Source organism: Plasmodium chabaudi (assembly GCF_900002335.3).
Source record: "Plasmodium chabaudi chabaudi strain AS genome assembly, chromosome: 3".
Lineage (NCBI taxonomy): Eukaryota > Apicomplexa > Aconoidasida > Haemosporida > Plasmodiidae > Plasmodium > Plasmodium chabaudi.
In genome coordinates, this window is record NC_030103.2 from 205315 (window position 1) to 223012 (window position 17698).

The following is a 17698-nucleotide window of genomic DNA, read 5'->3' on the forward strand; positions in this document are numbered from 1 at the left end:
AATTTAATTTTGATCCGTGTGAAGAACAAGCTTGATTAATTTTATTTAATTTGGCTGCTTTAAAAAGACATTAAATATTTCATTATAATTTAATTCGCTAAAGCTTGTAAACATATTAGATAAGTACAATTTTCCTGCATTGTTTTTCTCAAGAGTGTGATAATTATCTTTCATGGAATTAAATAGATGTTCTAAGAAGTTATCTTTTTTGTTGTCTTCATTTTGAATTTCAAGATCAGTAGATGGTATCAAATTATCTGATGATGTAAGGAATGTTTTTTTTTCATCCTCATTTAGTAATATAGATTTATTAACATTTAATATATCTTCTTTCAAATTTCCAAAAGTTGAAAAATTATTTGAATTTTTTTTTGCATAATTATTTAATATTTTAATACTTCTTTTAAAAATATGTTTACAATCATATAAAATAAATTCTTTAAATATGTTTATTATATTATTTATATCATTATTTTGATAGTATATATTTTTACCTGTTATTATTTCAAATAACGAATTAAAAATATTAATATAAAAATTTAGATCCTTTTCAGTTTCTATACATTGTATATGAAACCAAAAATAGATTCCCATTTTTTTATTTTTCCATTTTTTTAATACACATCCTATAGCTTTTATTGTATTTACTAAAAAGGATTTTACTTCATATTTTGTTATTATTATTTTATTATTTTTTTTTACAGTTTCATTTGGGCTTTTATTTTTTGTATTGCTTAAAATAGGTGTTGTGTCTTTATTTAACTGATCATTTGATTTTATATTATTTTTAAACCCTAATATATTATCTAAATAAAATAAACTATTGCCACAATTAATAATGTTGCTATTGCTTGATATATTACTTGCAACACTACTACTACTATTTCGTCGCATATTATAATTAGATATAAATGCACCATTCATAATTTGAGGATTAACAAAATTTCTATTAAATAATATATTTTTCATAACATGATAATTTTCTGGATTAAATTTTTTATATGGTTCTACTAAATAATCTTTCCGATTTCTTGTTATATCTTTCATCATTATTTTATTATCACTTCGAATATCTATATTTGGTTTATTAATATAAATATAATTATTCATATCATTCATCATTTCATTTTTTGTATTATGCATATTATTTATTTTTATTTTATTATTGTTGTTTACTTCTTTTTGATATTCAATAAAATTATTATTCGGTTTTATATTCCCACTGGTTGGGAGCATCACACCTGCTTTTATTTTCGATGCCATGCTCACATTCGGCGCCCCAATCCTGCCGTGGCCCACACTGCCACTCGCCACGCCACTAACAACGCCACTAATGCTACTAGCATTGCCAACGCCGCTAACATTGCTAACGCTTGCGTCGCTTCGGACTGGGTCTGTCATCAGTTTTGCATCCTTTGGGTGCATCACTTTGATTTTCCCATCCGCTAACTTGTGTTGATTCATATTATTGTCATGCAAAGGCATAAAATCTTTTGCATTTTTATAACTTGCATCCATATCAGTAGTAAGACCTTTTTGAATGCTCAATTCACGATTATAATTATTTTTTGCATTTAAATAAATCATGCTTGGAAGTTTTGGACTTATATGATTAATAAGGTTACTAGTTATATCATTACCCATTCCAACATTCATATTGTTTACAATATTATTTACAATGTTATTTCTTAATCCATTTGGAACCATAGGGATTCCAAGGTTTCTTATATTTTCTTTATTATTAATTTTAAAATTGGGAGGCATACTATTTGAATTTTTTAAATTCCCAACATGTTTTATATTTTTCGCTTGATTTCGTGCATTCATCATTGATCGAAAGGGTTCAGAAGAATTTTGCATCGGATCTATATATCCATAATTATCTTCGTTATTTGTATTTTTCAAATTATTTGAATTTTTTTCACTACTATCTATCTTTAAATTTTTATTATTATTTACACCTCGAAAACTTATAATACTATTTGTACTTTGGTTACTACTACTTTTAGTGCTATTGCTACTTGCATGATTTACATTCATATTTTTATTATATTCTTCATTCATTAAGTAAGATGGATTATCTATATTTTTAATGTTTGGATATTTATCATTTCTATATATAAGCTTTAATACATTTGTATTTATATTACCATTGTTCATACTATAATTATATTTTTTATTTAACATATTTAGACTAACACTATTTAAACTATAGGGAGATATTTTATTTGGTCCGCCCCAATTATTACTAGTATTCATACCTCTTGTAATGTCATTACTATTATTGCTTCCCACATTTTGAGAGTGGAATAAATTATTATTGTTATTATTTTCAGTTGAGAATGGTTCAGGGGTATTTTTCTCAACACTTTGATCTTCTGATTGATTTAAATTTTGCTTAACATTTAGATCTATATCTTTTCCAAAATTTACATTATTACCTTGCTCGTTCATAATATTATTTGTATAATAATTTACGCCAATATTGGGCATTAAATTTTTACGTGAAATAATATTTCCAACTATATGTAATACTGGATTATTTATTTCCATTTTTGAATTCAAATAATTTTCATTATTTCGTAATAAATTATTATTTAAATTGTCATAATATTTCAAAATTTTATTATCATCATTTCCATCTATGGTATTATTTATTCCGTTGTTAATTGCACCGTTAAACGGGGAAGCATTGCCATTACCTATAAATTTATTTTCTACTTGTTCATTTGGAGTACTAAAATTATCTCTACCAATTGAATCCTTAGTAAGAAAATTTCCTTTCGTTCTTTTTATAGGCTTGGCTTTAGTAGGTACTTTCATCCCTCTATTTTGCGCTTTTTCATTTTGAACTGTTTTTATTTTATTAAACTGATTTAACATATCATTTCCATCGTTTTTATTTTGACTATTATATATATTTGCAACATCTTCTGAAGTATTTAAAATAGGATTTGCTTGAATTTGCTCCGAATCATTTTTGGGTGCACTATTTCGACGACTCATATTGCACATATCTAAAACATATTTATTATATTCATTATTTTCACATTCATTTTGATAATACATGGGTATGCTTTTGTCTTTATATCCATTTGCCGGTATATTGGTTATATGGCTCTCTGACATCTTTTTTTATTTTATTATTATGCTTATCTTTCGTAAAATACAAATCATTATATTAAAAAGGTGGTGATTCTTTTTATTTTTATATGTACCTTTTATTATCATACTTTATCCATAAAATGGAGTAGCGACTTGAAATACATAAACAATTTGATATGTATAGCATAAAATTGGAATATATAAATAAAACAAATTAACAATTTAAAAAACGGATAATGCAAAACATATGCATATTACCAAGCTGTAACTTTTTTTTTTTTTAATTCGCACTGATTTATATAACTACAAAGTTTTATATATTTCAATAAAAATTCATACAAATTGTTAAGAAGTATATGTATAGCACATATGCATATACTTATGCATATTATTTATTAATGATAGACATTATTAAAAATAAATTAAAAACATAAAGGTCAAACAAAAACAAAATTTTGAACGTTTACTTTTTTTTAATCTTCCATGTTTATCACATTTTATATGCTACCACATCAACTGTGTCCTTCACTTTCGTTGTGTGGTTATATACTTACAATTTTTTCTTAAAATTCAAGACAAGAACATTAAGATTGATAATGGTTTAGTCTATTATATATATACATATACATGCGCACACACACGTGAGGTTATATACATATATGCTAAACGCATGTACAAGCGAAATAATATATACTACATATATAAATTACTATGCATTCTATATAACAATTTTCTACAAACTGCATATTTATTCAAATATTAATATACAATATTAAATATATTCTTTATAATTTATTAACATAAACTTATTTTGTATTTATCATCATGTAATGTACACGATTATAATTAAAAAAAAATGCAATGATACGAAATAAATACATTAATTGGGGGTACCATATAATTTTTATAGGCTAAAAAATATGTATAATACAATAAGGTTGTAACCAAAAAGTAATAATTTATTTAAAAAAACAATGCATATATAATACATGTATTTATAAGTATGTCTACTTATAGGATGTAACAATATGACTTTGGAATATATTTATATGAATAATCATACAAAAGTTGCATAAATTATGTAACTTAATAAATATCCGTACACAAAGTATTATGCAAATATATATCTATAAAAAATATATACTCCTTATATGTATTTATGAGTATTATATATATATGCATGAACTATATAAATATAGTATATGTCTTTATCATTATCGATAATACATATATAATAACATTGTGTAAGGTCTAACAATAATCTATATGATTTTTAGCTAGTGACTTGGTTTTTTTTTTTTTTTTTTTTTTTTTTTTTTAAATATATTACATGTTCATACGATTTTTATATATTTTTTATTATAGCTATTTTTATATTTTTAATATTTTTAATATATAAAATTAATGAATTTAATGTAAAAAAAATTATATAATTATCATTAATAATATTAATATAATACTTTTATTTATTTTTTATATTTGCTTAACTTATATAAAGCCTATAATTTTTGTAGGGGGCCCAAGCCTATAGCTATTTTTTTATCAGCCGTATTTTGTTTTATGTACGCATGTGCATATCATATGATTTTATAAAAAAAAAAAAAATATTATTCTATACTTTTAATAAAATAAATATTCAAAAAAAATGTAAAATACGTATATACATATTTATAAGTTTATATAATATTTTTTGATATATAATATTTTATATTTTCTCAAATTTTAAATAATAAATTATATCAAAAAATATTATATATTATTTTGCTTTTTTAACATCATTCTGTTGAATTAGCAAGAGGAATAATTTTATTATAAGCCCTCATAAAACAACAAATTGGGAAAAACATACATTTATTATTATATAGAGGAATATTAAAAAATGACGAAAAGATATCCACTTTAATATATAAATAGGCATATCTATAAATACTAAAATATAAAATCAACTGAATGAGTAGCAAAAATCGTACAGCATTTTATTCAGCTTAGTATGAAAATCTTTGAAAAGGAACTTAAAATATGTATATGATAAAACTAGTATAGCATATATAGCAACATTCTCCTCCTCTAATCATTGTATAGTTGTATTTTTATAACTAAAAATATAGTACATAATAGGGCCCGTTGTAATATGACAAAACGACGGTCGATCTTTTCTTTCCATTCTCAAATGAAAACATTTTAAAGAAAATTTAAATGGTTGTTACAAAAAATGTGGTTGTATAGTTTTGTTTTTTTTTTGGATGAATTTAAAAAATGTAATGCATTTTATAAATTAAAACAAATAAATTTAAAACAAAGGAAGAGAAAAAAATAGAAAAAATGTTATTCCTTCCAATGATAATTGCAATTAACGCAAATATAAAAAAGGGTACTAGGCTCATCGGCTGATCGTATTTGCAAACTGTAAAAATATGCTTCATCATGTGTGCATTTTGGGCATATAGCTAAAATAAAAAAAAAAAAAAAAAATTGTGAATAATATAGAGTGAAAAATACGGACATTTTTAATTCGTATAATAAATATGTAGAATATAAATTCGTGTATGTCATGGTAATATTGGTTAATGACAAATTGAATAAAATGTTTTACCTTGCGTTTTGGACATATTTTTATTATTCATATCTACAGCATCCAAGGGAATTGTTTTGTTAAATTCTGTGCAATCATATTTGTTGTATATTTTATTTTTTATTTTGTATTTGAAATTACATGTTTTACAGTAAAGGTACACTCCATTCTCAACATGAACTAAAACAATGTTATGGCAATTCGGACAAAAAAAAGCCATGTGATAAAAACAAGTTTGTATACAATCAAGCAAAGAAATGTTCGAACTATTTTTTTAAAATGAGCTTGCCCAAAATTATATTTCTTTCTTATTTCTTTGGAAATATGGGCACCTTTCTCTTGTCATTACACTTAATTTTATTAAAATAAATATATATATATGTAGAAAGAATTGTAATAGGCTTTGTTGGGATCAAACTTCGTACTGTTTGTACGTTTCTCCTCTCGTTTGTTTCCAAATCTAGCCCAACTCAATAATATGTGTTATTACTTGCTTTTCTGCAAAATAGGTGGTCAATATAATGAAGCTAGCTAGGTACATCTCATTCTGTATCTTCTCATATAGTTATATAAATAAACCAAACAAATATATGTAATATATATTTTTTGTCCCTAATTTAAAAACCCAAATTGTATATTTTTATGTATGCCAACTGGAAAAAATCAAAAAAAAAATACAGTTCTTTCTTTATTCATATGATTATAAACAATATTGTTAATATTTTTTACTAAAAAAATATTGTTTAAACTTTTTAAAAATATAAATTAAGATTTATTTTCCAGCTAGCTATTTTTTTCGTCTTCTCTTTTGATGTTGTACAATCTTGAAAAAAAAAAATTTCTTTTTCTTTGACAATATACAAAGGAATAAAATTATTTATATGATATAAAAATATTTTATAATTATAATTTAAAAAAATACTGTTGTACTTTTCTTTTTTTATCAAAAAATATATGTATGCATATTTCCATATTATATATTTTTTATATATTTCATTTGTCGGCTTTATAAAATATTTTCACCTTCCAATAAAGCCTCTAATATGATAAGCCGATTCTTTTGAAGCAAAATAATTTAAAAAGAACAGAAGAGAATATATTGCTACTAATTTTATTTTATCTACTATTCAATAATTCTTTTTTTTTCTGTTTTTTTTTTGACTCGCCATGGAAAACCTAAAAAACATTTCCCCAATCGATGGGAGGTACAAAAAGTCTTGTAAAGAAATTTCCGAATATTTCTCTGAGTATGCTTTGATAAAATATAGGATATATGTAGAAATACAATGGCTTATTTTTTTAAGTGAAAAGGAATTTTTTTATAAAAAACTAAGTGTAAAAGCAATTGATGAGTTACAAAAAATAGCAGATATAAATGATGAGGATGTATTGAGATTGAAAAAAATTGAAGAAGAAACAAATCATGATGTTAAGGCAGTTGAATATTTTATTAAAGAAAAAATAAATAAAAATAATGGTGAGCTTGTTAATATAAAAGAGTATGTACATTATTTATGTACTAGTGAAGATATAAATAATATAGCATATGCTATATGTATAAAATCCTGTTTAAATAATATAATAATACCTCATATAGAGAAAATAATGAATCGATTAAAAGAGTTAGCATCTGAGTATAGTCAGGTTTCTATATTATCTAGAACCCATGGTCAACCTGCATCTGCAACAACCTTTGGAAAAGAAATGGCGAACTATTTTGATAGATTAAAAAGACATATATCTACATTAAAAAACATAAAAATATATGGAAAATTTAATGGCGCAGTTGGTAATTTTAATGCTCATAAAATAGCTAATAGTAATATTGATTGGGTAAATAATATAAAATACTTTGTAGAAAAATATTTTGATATTAATTATAGTTTATATTGTACACAAATACAAGATCATGATTATATATGTGAAATTTCAGATGCATTAGGAAGAATTAATTCTACGCTTTTAGACTTATCTATAGATATATGGTTATATATATCAAATAATTTATTAAAATTAAAACACGTAAAAAATGAAATAGGTAGTAGTACTATGCCACATAAAATAAACCCAATTGATTTTGAAAATGCTGAAGGGAATTTACATATAGCTAATGCACTTTTTAAAGCATTCAGTGCAAAACTTTCTATAAGTAGGTTACAAAGAGACTTATCAGATTCAACAGTTTTACGAAATATTGGTAGTTCATATGCTTATTCTCTTATTGCATATAAATCAATTTTAAGAGGTTTAACAAAAATTGATATCAATGAGCAAGCAGCATCTCAAGAGTTAAATAATAATTGGAGTACCCTAGCTGAACCTGTTCAAATTGTTTTAAAAAATTTTAACTTTCCAAATGCTTATGAAGAATTAAAAAATTTTACACGTGGAAAGACTATTGATAAAGAACTAATGCAAGAATATATTAAAACAAAATCAGAATTCATACCACCAAATGCTATGAACCAATTGTTGGAACTTACTCCTAACACTTATATAGGATATGCTGATTATTTAGCAAACAATGTTGATAAAATGGAATAATCCTTACAACTGTTTATACATTTGTTGAGATACGCCATTGCGCATATTTCAAAACTATACGCCTTAAAAAGAGGTCAACATATTTTCCTCATCAATTTCAAACATTAAACAGTATTAAAACAATCAGGTGAATATATTATTCACAAAGTTGGTAAATCAGTAAAAAAAAAAAAAAAAAAATGTAATAATAAAAATTAATATAATAATGCTATTATAGCAATAGCAACCATTATAATTCCGCAAAAACTGTAATTCACTGAATCTGCACTGAGTAATGCGATACAATTAGTACCATGTAATTTATATCCAGATGGGCATGAGCATTTTATTCTACCATTTTCCATTTTTTCACATATTAGATTTTCTCCACATCCTCCATTATCCACTGAACAATCGCCGTCTTCAAGTTCGGCATCATCATCATCTTCTTCTTCTTCGTCATCAGAAAGAAGGATAACTTTTGGGTCGGCAGTGTTACTTCCAGTACCATTTGTGTTATCTGCAAGAATGCGAAGGAGAGGAATGAAGACCTTGCATTTTTTTTCATTTTGTATTTTTCGTTTTGCAATTCTTATATGTTACCTGACTGTGCTGGTGCATCTTGAGTAGTTCCAGCTTTAGCGGGTTCAGTTGAAGATCCAGCTGGACTTGCATTGTCGGCATTTGCCTGATTTGATGTGCTTTTATTTTCTTCGCTAGTATCTGTGCTTGAATCAGCATTACCTTCAACTTGATTCGAACTATCTTCTGTATTATCAGAGGGGATATTTCCTAAAATTCTGTTATTACCCACCATATTATGTGCACATTTGTTTGTATTAATTAAAGAAGTATCATGTGCATTTTTAAATGACATTAGCAAAACAACAAAGAGATTAATTGCTGATAAATAATTTGCGATCTTCATTTTTTCAAAAAAATTATTATTAAAATTAAAAAAGAATACAAAACCTTTCAAATGAAAGAACTTATTTTTTATGAGAAAATTGAAATGTAAAAATTTGGTAAATATATATAATTAAAAATTATTATTAAAAGTACAAAATTGGTTAAATGCTAAAAATATTTAATATTACTAAAAAGTATTACAACTTATTACGTTTCTCTTTTTCAAATTATTAAAAACTATGTAGCTAATTATTCAATATAAATTAATAGTGAGTCGTGTTCTTTTGTGTATTTAAAAATATATTTATTAATATAGTTAAATCATATTTAAAAAAAAAAATTAATAATGAATTTTATTTTACACACCTCCAATACTAGCCATTAATAAAATTTATTAAAATTAAAAGACCTAAAAAAAAATTATGTGAATACACATTTTAAAAATATAATTTATAGCACTATTGAATCTGTACTTTCTTATATTATAAAAATACGTTCATCATAACTGTACCCCAATGAACAGGTAATTAATTGTATACCCTTGTGTGTTTTTTTTTTAAATTAAAACGTAATAAATATTTTTTCATAAATTTTTTAAATCCCTATTTTTTTAATATTGTAACCATTAATAAATTTTATGAAAAAAATGTGGCAATAATGTAAATAATAGTTCCTCATTTAAAGGGTATTGAATTTGTTAAAAAATATACACAAAGAATGTGCGTATCTTTTTTTTCTTTCACCGTTTTGGATAAATGTGTAATAAAACAAATATAGCTATAACAGCCATAAATTAAACACATAATGAAAATATTAGCCATTGTTAATTCAAAATATTAAAATAAAATTAATACCGCCATTTAAATTAATGGCCAATAACAACCATATTTTAATGCACTAAAGAACTAGGAAATAATTTTAGCCTATTGAAATATGACGGTCATTTTGTCTATGCTTCCCTTTTAATGATTTAAACTGTTAGAGATAATGTATACTCTCTTAACTTATACAATATATATGTAACGCCTTTAAGTCGATAACTTATATAATTGTCTTTATTTTTCTTTATCCTATATAGTATAATAATATACCCAAAGAATGTATTATTGGCGTTTTTTGGAGAAAGCCATCATTTTTTTAACTTTTAAGAATGTACAAATAAATGCAAAAATGTTGTGAATACACACATACACTATACATTATTTTGTAACATACATTTTTTCATCATATTCAAATTGTTGTCTTTACGAAAAAATATATACCTTTATAGTTTTTCTATAAATTTTATTAATGTACTATGTGACCTAAGAATGTTTTATTTTTCTCTGGCAATACGTAGTACCATCCTTTTGCTAAAACGGTTTATATATTTATCAACAATTATATCCCAAAAAATGAAAAAATTAAAAAAATATATTACTATAACTCATGAAGCAGTTGTAGTTTTGTTAAACATTATCTTGTTTTTCTCCTCATTTTTCATATTTTATAAACCTTAAATAAACCACATTTGGTATTCAAAAATTATATATACACACTGCAGTATATTTTTTTCATATAAAAATAATATTACAATTATAATTAAAAAAATTATTAACATGTAAGGTAAAAACAATCCATTTATAATTAAAAAAAAAAAATAATAATATGTGAGTAGCTTTTATGTATGTTTTTTTTTTTTTACTAAGCCAAGGTAAAGCTACTTAAAATTAAGGTATATATTTATACAGTTTGTGCATAATAAATAATAAGCACATAAGCATATTAAGAATAAATAATACATGCAAAATAAAGCAATAAATAATATACGTATTATATTATGACGAAAAACTACGCATTGCTTTTTTTATCAAGTGTATATATATTCGTTTATAATTTCCTATTCTATATTTTCCTTGAAAAAAAGCCAAAAGTTTTGATAATTAAATTAAAATTAAGACATTATTTTATACAATTTTATTTTTATTGATTTATTTGTTCATTCATTTTAATACATCGTTTTTTTTTATTTTTAATTTTTGAATGAATAAAGAACATTCCATAATTGTTTTTTTGATTATCATGCCAAATAAAGCATTCATTTCATATTTCACAATTCTATACCTTACTACCCAATGGGTTTACGCAATTCATATAAATAAATTTTAAATAGCTTAAAAATATACCAAAAAATGTGAAAATTTATATATATATTAAAAAATGTTCCTAAACATTTAGCTAGTATTACTGTAAAATAAAATTTATTTGTATGTTGTTCGATATACATATATATGCTTAAAATCATATTTTGTACATATATGTGAATGGTTATATATATATTTTTTTGTGTGTATATATAATTGCAAAATCCACAAAAATGTACAATTCATATTATTCGTATTTATTTTATCACATTTTTTGTTAATATAATATTCAATAAATCTAGCTAATTGGTATGATTTTTAAGTCTATAAAATATGACTGATACATAATATTATGAACATTTATATGAATAGGTTAGAATATTTTTATTTTTCCTAACATTTTTGTTGTTTTTTTGTGAACATATATAAAAAATATTGTTAAAAAAGTTTATGTTAATAATTATTAAGTTTATAAAATTATATGCCATGAAAAAGAATATGTTTTCTCAAGTTCAAACTTGGCCCTTAATAAAAAGCCTAAAAATTTTGAAATATTATTAAAACATAAAAAAGGGTACATATTAATTTTTAAAATGTAAAAAAATATATAAATCATGTTTACACATTTTTTTTTGTTACCTTAATATTTGATTTCAGTCCTGGTTTTGGGTGTCTTTTTTTTATTTTTTTACACCACATGTTTTATATTCAGTCCTATATATTTTTTCTTTATTTTTGTATATTAAAAGAATTTTTAACACATTTTATGATTTACAACATCATTATATAATTTTTTTGCATACCCTCATTTAATCTTTTACTATTTCTCGTATTATTAATTTTTTTTTTGTGTGCAGCTTTTGATAAATATTTTATAAAAAATATGTACACATTACATAAAATAAAATAACATATAAAAATTGGAAGCCTTCATTAATCGAATAGCTTTTCCATGACCCAATCCTTTATATAGTTTATTATATGTTGATTTATTATTGTGGCCCTAATGGATAAACATATATCAGATATGTTATATGCCTATAATCACAATAATGTTAGCATGTCATTTGAAGATGATAAAACAAAGAAATCCACTAAAAATCTCATAAATCCTTGTAAATTTAATGAATCAATACAAATAAATAAAGACATTAATTTTTGTAATAATAAAACAGCGATCGACCAAAAGGGTTATATAAATCAAAAATATACAAACAAAAGTAAAAATGTATTTACAAAAAATCAAATTTCTACAAAACTATTAACTAGTTTAGAGGATACTTTGCATAATTCTATGTTAAATAATTCATTTAATGAAAATGCAAAGAAAAATAACAAATTTTGCACACCAAAAAAAGAAAATTTAAAAATCGAAATGAAAACTGATAAAAATGTTAACATCCTTACAGAGGAACTAAAAAAACAAACTATAGCATCCCTTCAAAATTCGAATATTAGCAATATAGAAACTCGACTATTAAGAAGGCATACAACTTGTGAAAATAAAAAAAAGGAAATCTTTTTAGAACAAAGTTACAAAAATGAAAATTCATCATTTACAACAAATGCATATAACACAAATTCAGATAATAATTTTACTACAATTTATGACAATTTTGTGGATGAACACACAGAAAAGGATAGTGAATATGTTACTAAATTATATATGTTCAATAAGGTAAAAAATTGTGATACCAAAGTTGTGGGTAGTAAAAAAGAAAAATTTGCACATATAGATAAAAAAGGGCTATTTAAAGATGTGTGCAAATCTTTTGTAGACCCCAAATTAGAAAATTGCTATGAAAACAGCAATCACTCGAGTAAAGAGGATAATCAGGAAAGTTATATACGTGATGGAAATAAAAGAGAAATGCAAAGTGTGATATTAAATTGGTCGAATTCCCTTTTGAATAAAAGTAACATAAATATGGAAGCCAGTTTTGGCTATAATGAACCTAATATTATATACAATAGTAATAGCACATATATTGGCAAAAAAAACAAAACAAAACGACCCACTAAACAAGGGGAAACACACACTTGCGAAATTGGTCAGGAAGATATTGAAAAAGTAAATGGTGAGAGGGGGGAAGTTATAACAAAATCAAACATTTCTAATTCCATTGATTTTGTTCCATTACATAGTAGTAGTGATTATTCAAATAATTTTTACGAAGAGAAAAACAGTTATTATAATATTGCCGATTCCAATGAAAAACATGTGGAAAAAAAAAATATAAAAAATTATGACCATTTTGAAAGTATAAAAAAAGTAACAAAATTTAAGGGGAATTCCCCAAATTTATATTTATCGAAAAAAACAGTTTTTGAGGCCCTTAAAAAAAATAAAAATTACGAGAAAAAAATAAATAACAGTAATTGCGAAAATAATAGTAGCAATATATTGGAGGGGGAAGAAAACGGTTTGGAAAAGAAACAATATGTGAACGTTATGAATCCGTCAAACTTTCCAATTGTGGGAAAAAAGGAAAAAATTGTGCCCACCAGGATAGAAAAAAATTATAGTAGTAGCAGTAATCGATGCAACACAAATTTCGTAAAATGTAGTATTTTAAGTTTAAGTAATAAAAAAAATAATTGTTTTAACAATTTTTGTCACGAAAGTAGTGATAATAATAATAGTAGTAGTAATAATTTTTGCGGTAATGAAAATATTAAGGGAAAGAAGAATTATAAAAAAATTGTAATAAAAAAAAATAAAATAAATAATCCGCAGAACAGTATAAAAAATGACACTTTAATTAATGCCAAAAATTATAGTATTAGTAAAAAAAAAAAAAAAATCATAGATGATTTTTTTCCGAGTACACATTTTTTATTATCTAACGGTGCTGAAAAAACAAATTTATCGAGCTCAGACATTATTGAAAAAAAAAAATTATACAATAATTTAAATATGGTAAAAAATAAATATTCAATTTATTCAGATAATATAAAAGTAAAAAATTCAGCTATATATAATGTAACTAATAAAGAAGAGGAAATGTTAAAGGACAAGAAAACGAAAGAAGAATGTGGAAATGAGATTTCATCGATTATGCCTAAAGAAAACGAAAAAAACGTTGGGAAAATGGAAACAAATTGTAGTGATTTTATAAAACGGGAAAGTGAATCTCCCAATTATGTCTTCAAAAAAAAGACCAATTACTTTTACAAGGATAGAAAACCAAATGAAATAAAAAATGATAATGGCGAAGAAAAAATAAATAATATAAAAAATGTGTGTGTCCAAAATGGTTATAAAAAAAATAATGTTATGCATGATATTTTGTCAAATAATCAAATAATTATAAAAGATATAGAAGAAATAAAAAAGAATAAATTATTTTTTGAAGATATCTGTGTGTTTAGAATGAATGAATATACAGATGAATCGGAACAAAGTGATATATATAACTATAGTGATATAAGAAGTGAATTTTTTCAAAGCGAAGATGATTATGATAAAGAAATAAAAAGAAAACCAATAAACTTATTTGAATTAAATTCATATAATGATGTAGATATATCAAAATTAGAATTAAATAAAAATTGTTATGAACATTTAAATGAGGAAGTTACAAAATTAATAAAAGAAGAAGATACTTATAATCTTGAAATGAATATTGGATTAATGTTTAAGAAATATATAAATGTAATTATGAATTTGTCTTATAATTATTTAATTATAAAAAAAAATGAAAAAAATGTGTTAACATGTATATCCTATAATAATATAATTGAAATTGACATTATTAAGAGGAATATAAAAAAAGGAAAAATTTCCTTTAAATTGGTATACGTTTTTAAAAAAAAAGAATTAAAAGCAGAAAAAAATATTACTCTCATTTTTAAAACAAATGAAATGGGGGCTTACGAAAAGATCAAAGAAAAAATTGGACCAGTGTTTGGTGCTGGCAAAACGAAGAGTTCTCACATTGGTGGTCAAAAAAGCAACAACATTATGAAAGGAAAAGGCAGTCCTTCAAAAGTTGATAAAAAAAAAATATACATAGATGCAGAAACGGTATATAACTATATTATAAACAAATATAAACAAGTACATCTACTATATTTAAGCCATTTACTTCAAATGACGGAGAAAAAATTTAAAAGAAAAGCAATAGAACAAGGGTTTAAAATGTTAAGAGTAAATTGTGAATATGCAAAAGAGATAGAAGAAATGGGAAAGAAGAAAATCAAATTAGTAACCGATTTTACAAATAAACTTGAGTATTGCACTAAAAGGTATATACAAAAAAATTATTTTAATATATTGTTAATAAAAGGTTATGAAACTCATTTTATAAATTATCAAAAAAAAACAAATGATATGTTATTTAATGTGATAGTTAAGGAAAAAAGTGCATATGAAGAAAATATTGGACGCCAATCAATTTTGCTACTATTTAATGCGTTGGCAAGTTTGTATAAGAGTAAAATGTCGAAATATTTTCGCAGTTTTGTGAATAATAATAGAAATTTTAGTAAAGGGAAGAATGCATTTTCATACACACTAACTCATATCAATACAATTTTAGCAAAATATGAAACAAGACATAAAGCATTTGTATTATCTAGATTAAAATTTAATTATAATAACGTTAGTTATTTTTCATTTGTTATGTATAAAACATATTTAAAAAAATTATTTTTAGGTTATATATGTTTACGAGATAATCGAATATTTATAAAGCTAGTAATTGAAAAAAATGTAATTAAGTTAGTAAATAGAATTAGTCGAGTTGTTGAGAATCAAAAATATTATGCATTTCTTAAATTACAAAAATATATATATGAAGAAAAAGAAAAAATTAATAAAAAAATATGTGATAATCTTATGTATACAAATAATGAATTATGTAATAATATGGACAAAATTGGAATGGAAAAGGGTATTAATATATTAGAATATTTTTACAAGTTTAAAATTAAAGAAAATTTAATTAAATATTTTTATATTTTAAAAGGTTCTCAAGTAAGTGCCTCTATATCTCAAAATAAATTTTATTTAAAATATTCTGCTATTTTTGTATTTGTTTTAAATAAAATATTTCAAAGAAAAGTTCAAGATATATTATTCCATTTTGTTCTTAAATGTTTTCAAACGAATAATAAAAATAAGTTAATATATTCTACAAAAAATTTAGAGTCCCTATTTATACAAAAAGAAAAAAGAGATGCCATTGCAATGCTCAAATTTTATGATAAATTTCCTTACCTTTTTAAATATCGAAATATGAACAAAGCAGAAATATTTACAGCTTGTATTCAAAATTTTATTAACACATATAATAGAAAACTTTTATTAAACTTTTTATTAAGATTGCATTTTGTACGATATAAAGAAAAATTTATGAAGGCATATAATTGTATAGGGCATATATACAATTTTACAAATATATTAAGTAAAAAGTTTAAAAAAACAGTAAGATTCCCATTTATGTTACTTTTACAAAATGTCCGAATTATTAATAATCAAATTTTAGTACATAGACTTAAAATTAAAAAAAAAACACAATTAAAAAATAGCAACCATACGAGGGCATTTTCCTCTGCCCCCGATCCAGTTTCTGTGATGACAAAATATCCATATTTGCTTTACAACATGGAAATGTCTCCCGAGCACACGTTTGTTCCTGGTAAGGAAGCACACTCATTGTGCGTATCTTATTTTTTCTTTCGATGATTGCCCCGATTTACACCGCTTTTTTTTCTTCCCTCTCTCAGATGATAGACATTCTTTACCGTCTAACAATTCCATTGCCGATGCTTTCCCATACGTCTATGAAGGTAAGACTAGTTTGTTATTTTTGTTGGTCTGCCCATGTGCGCTAAGATAATTTCGCTTGCTTAATCTGTCCACTATTCGTTTACATATTCTTGCTTATTTACAGACATGGACAAGATTAAAAGGAAAATCTCCGATTTTAATAACAAAGTTGGCAACATGAATTAAAAATTAACTAGCATTACCTACATATATGCATGTCTGTATTGCATATATAGGTAGAACCTACGCCGATTTTGCAATTTGATACCTCACTATTTTATAACACATTGACTATTTCCTATGCTTTTTAGCGAAGCAATTTTTTCGTTGTTTTTTTTTGTATTGATATTTTACCATTTAGCTAGATTACACTAAAATATTGATGACCTTTCGCCACTTGTGAAAGGTTGATTTAGTTCATGCACATGTTTATGTGTTCGTTATATTCTATTTTTTTTCACCTGACAATGTATACGCACATCTATGATGTTGATATTTTTTTAAAACAAAAATATTCTAAAACCATACCGCACACTGTTTCATTTTAAGGCGTTTTATCAGCTAGCCATGTCCCAAAATGGGACTCAGCATATTTTCAGTATGTGCAGAATATACGAGTTATTTTTAACTTGTAAATTATTTTGCAAAGTATTTTGCAAAGTGTTTTTAGTTAATTAAGTGAACTACCTATAT

At 23.8% G+C, this 17698-nt stretch overlaps 5 protein-coding genes across 5 annotated transcripts; 2 read left to right on the forward strand and 3 right to left on the reverse strand.

Annotated features, from left to right (window-relative positions):
* Positions 1 to 45: 45 nt before the first annotated feature.
* PCHAS_0306300 (conserved Plasmodium protein, unknown function) lies at positions 46 to 3129 on the reverse strand (the record flags this gene model as incomplete). Its single annotated transcript, XM_740912.2, has 1 exon — positions 46 to 3129. One exon carries the CDS (start codon positions 3127 to 3129, stop codon positions 46 to 48), a length of 3084 nt encoding a protein of 1027 aa, XP_746005.2.
* Positions 3130 to 5430: 2301 nt separating this feature from the next.
* On the reverse strand, positions 5431 to 5897 carry PCHAS_0306400 (DNA-directed RNA polymerase III subunit RPC10, putative; the record flags this gene model as incomplete). The annotated part of the gene is made up of 2 exons (XM_738484.1): positions 5431 to 5552; positions 5699 to 5897. 2 exons carry the CDS (start codon positions 5895 to 5897, stop codon positions 5431 to 5433), a joined length of 321 nt encoding a protein of 106 aa, XP_743577.1.
* A 947-nt stretch (positions 5898 to 6844) lies between these two features.
* PCHAS_0306500 (adenylosuccinate lyase, putative) lies at positions 6845 to 8221 on the forward strand (the record flags this gene model as incomplete). Its single annotated transcript, XM_016799610.1, has 1 exon — positions 6845 to 8221. One exon carries the CDS (start codon positions 6845 to 6847, stop codon positions 8219 to 8221), a length of 1377 nt encoding a protein of 458 aa, XP_016653172.1.
* A 194-nt stretch (positions 8222 to 8415) lies between these two features.
* PCHAS_0306600 (merozoite surface protein 4/5, putative) lies at positions 8416 to 9128 on the reverse strand (the record flags this gene model as incomplete). Its single annotated transcript, XM_016799616.1, has 2 exons — positions 8416 to 8720; positions 8804 to 9128. The coding sequence occupies 2 exons, from the start codon at positions 9126 to 9128 to the stop codon at positions 8416 to 8418; spliced, it is 630 nt and encodes a 209-aa protein (XP_016653173.1).
* Positions 9129 to 12238: 3110 nt separating this feature from the next.
* PCHAS_0306700 (conserved Plasmodium protein, unknown function) lies at positions 12239 to 17191 on the forward strand (the record flags this gene model as incomplete). Its single annotated transcript, XM_016799623.1, has 3 exons — positions 12239 to 16874; positions 16963 to 17025; positions 17130 to 17191. The coding sequence occupies 3 exons, from the start codon at positions 12239 to 12241 to the stop codon at positions 17189 to 17191; spliced, it is 4761 nt and encodes a 1586-aa protein (XP_016653174.1).
* Positions 17192 to 17698: the final 507 nt, after the last annotated feature.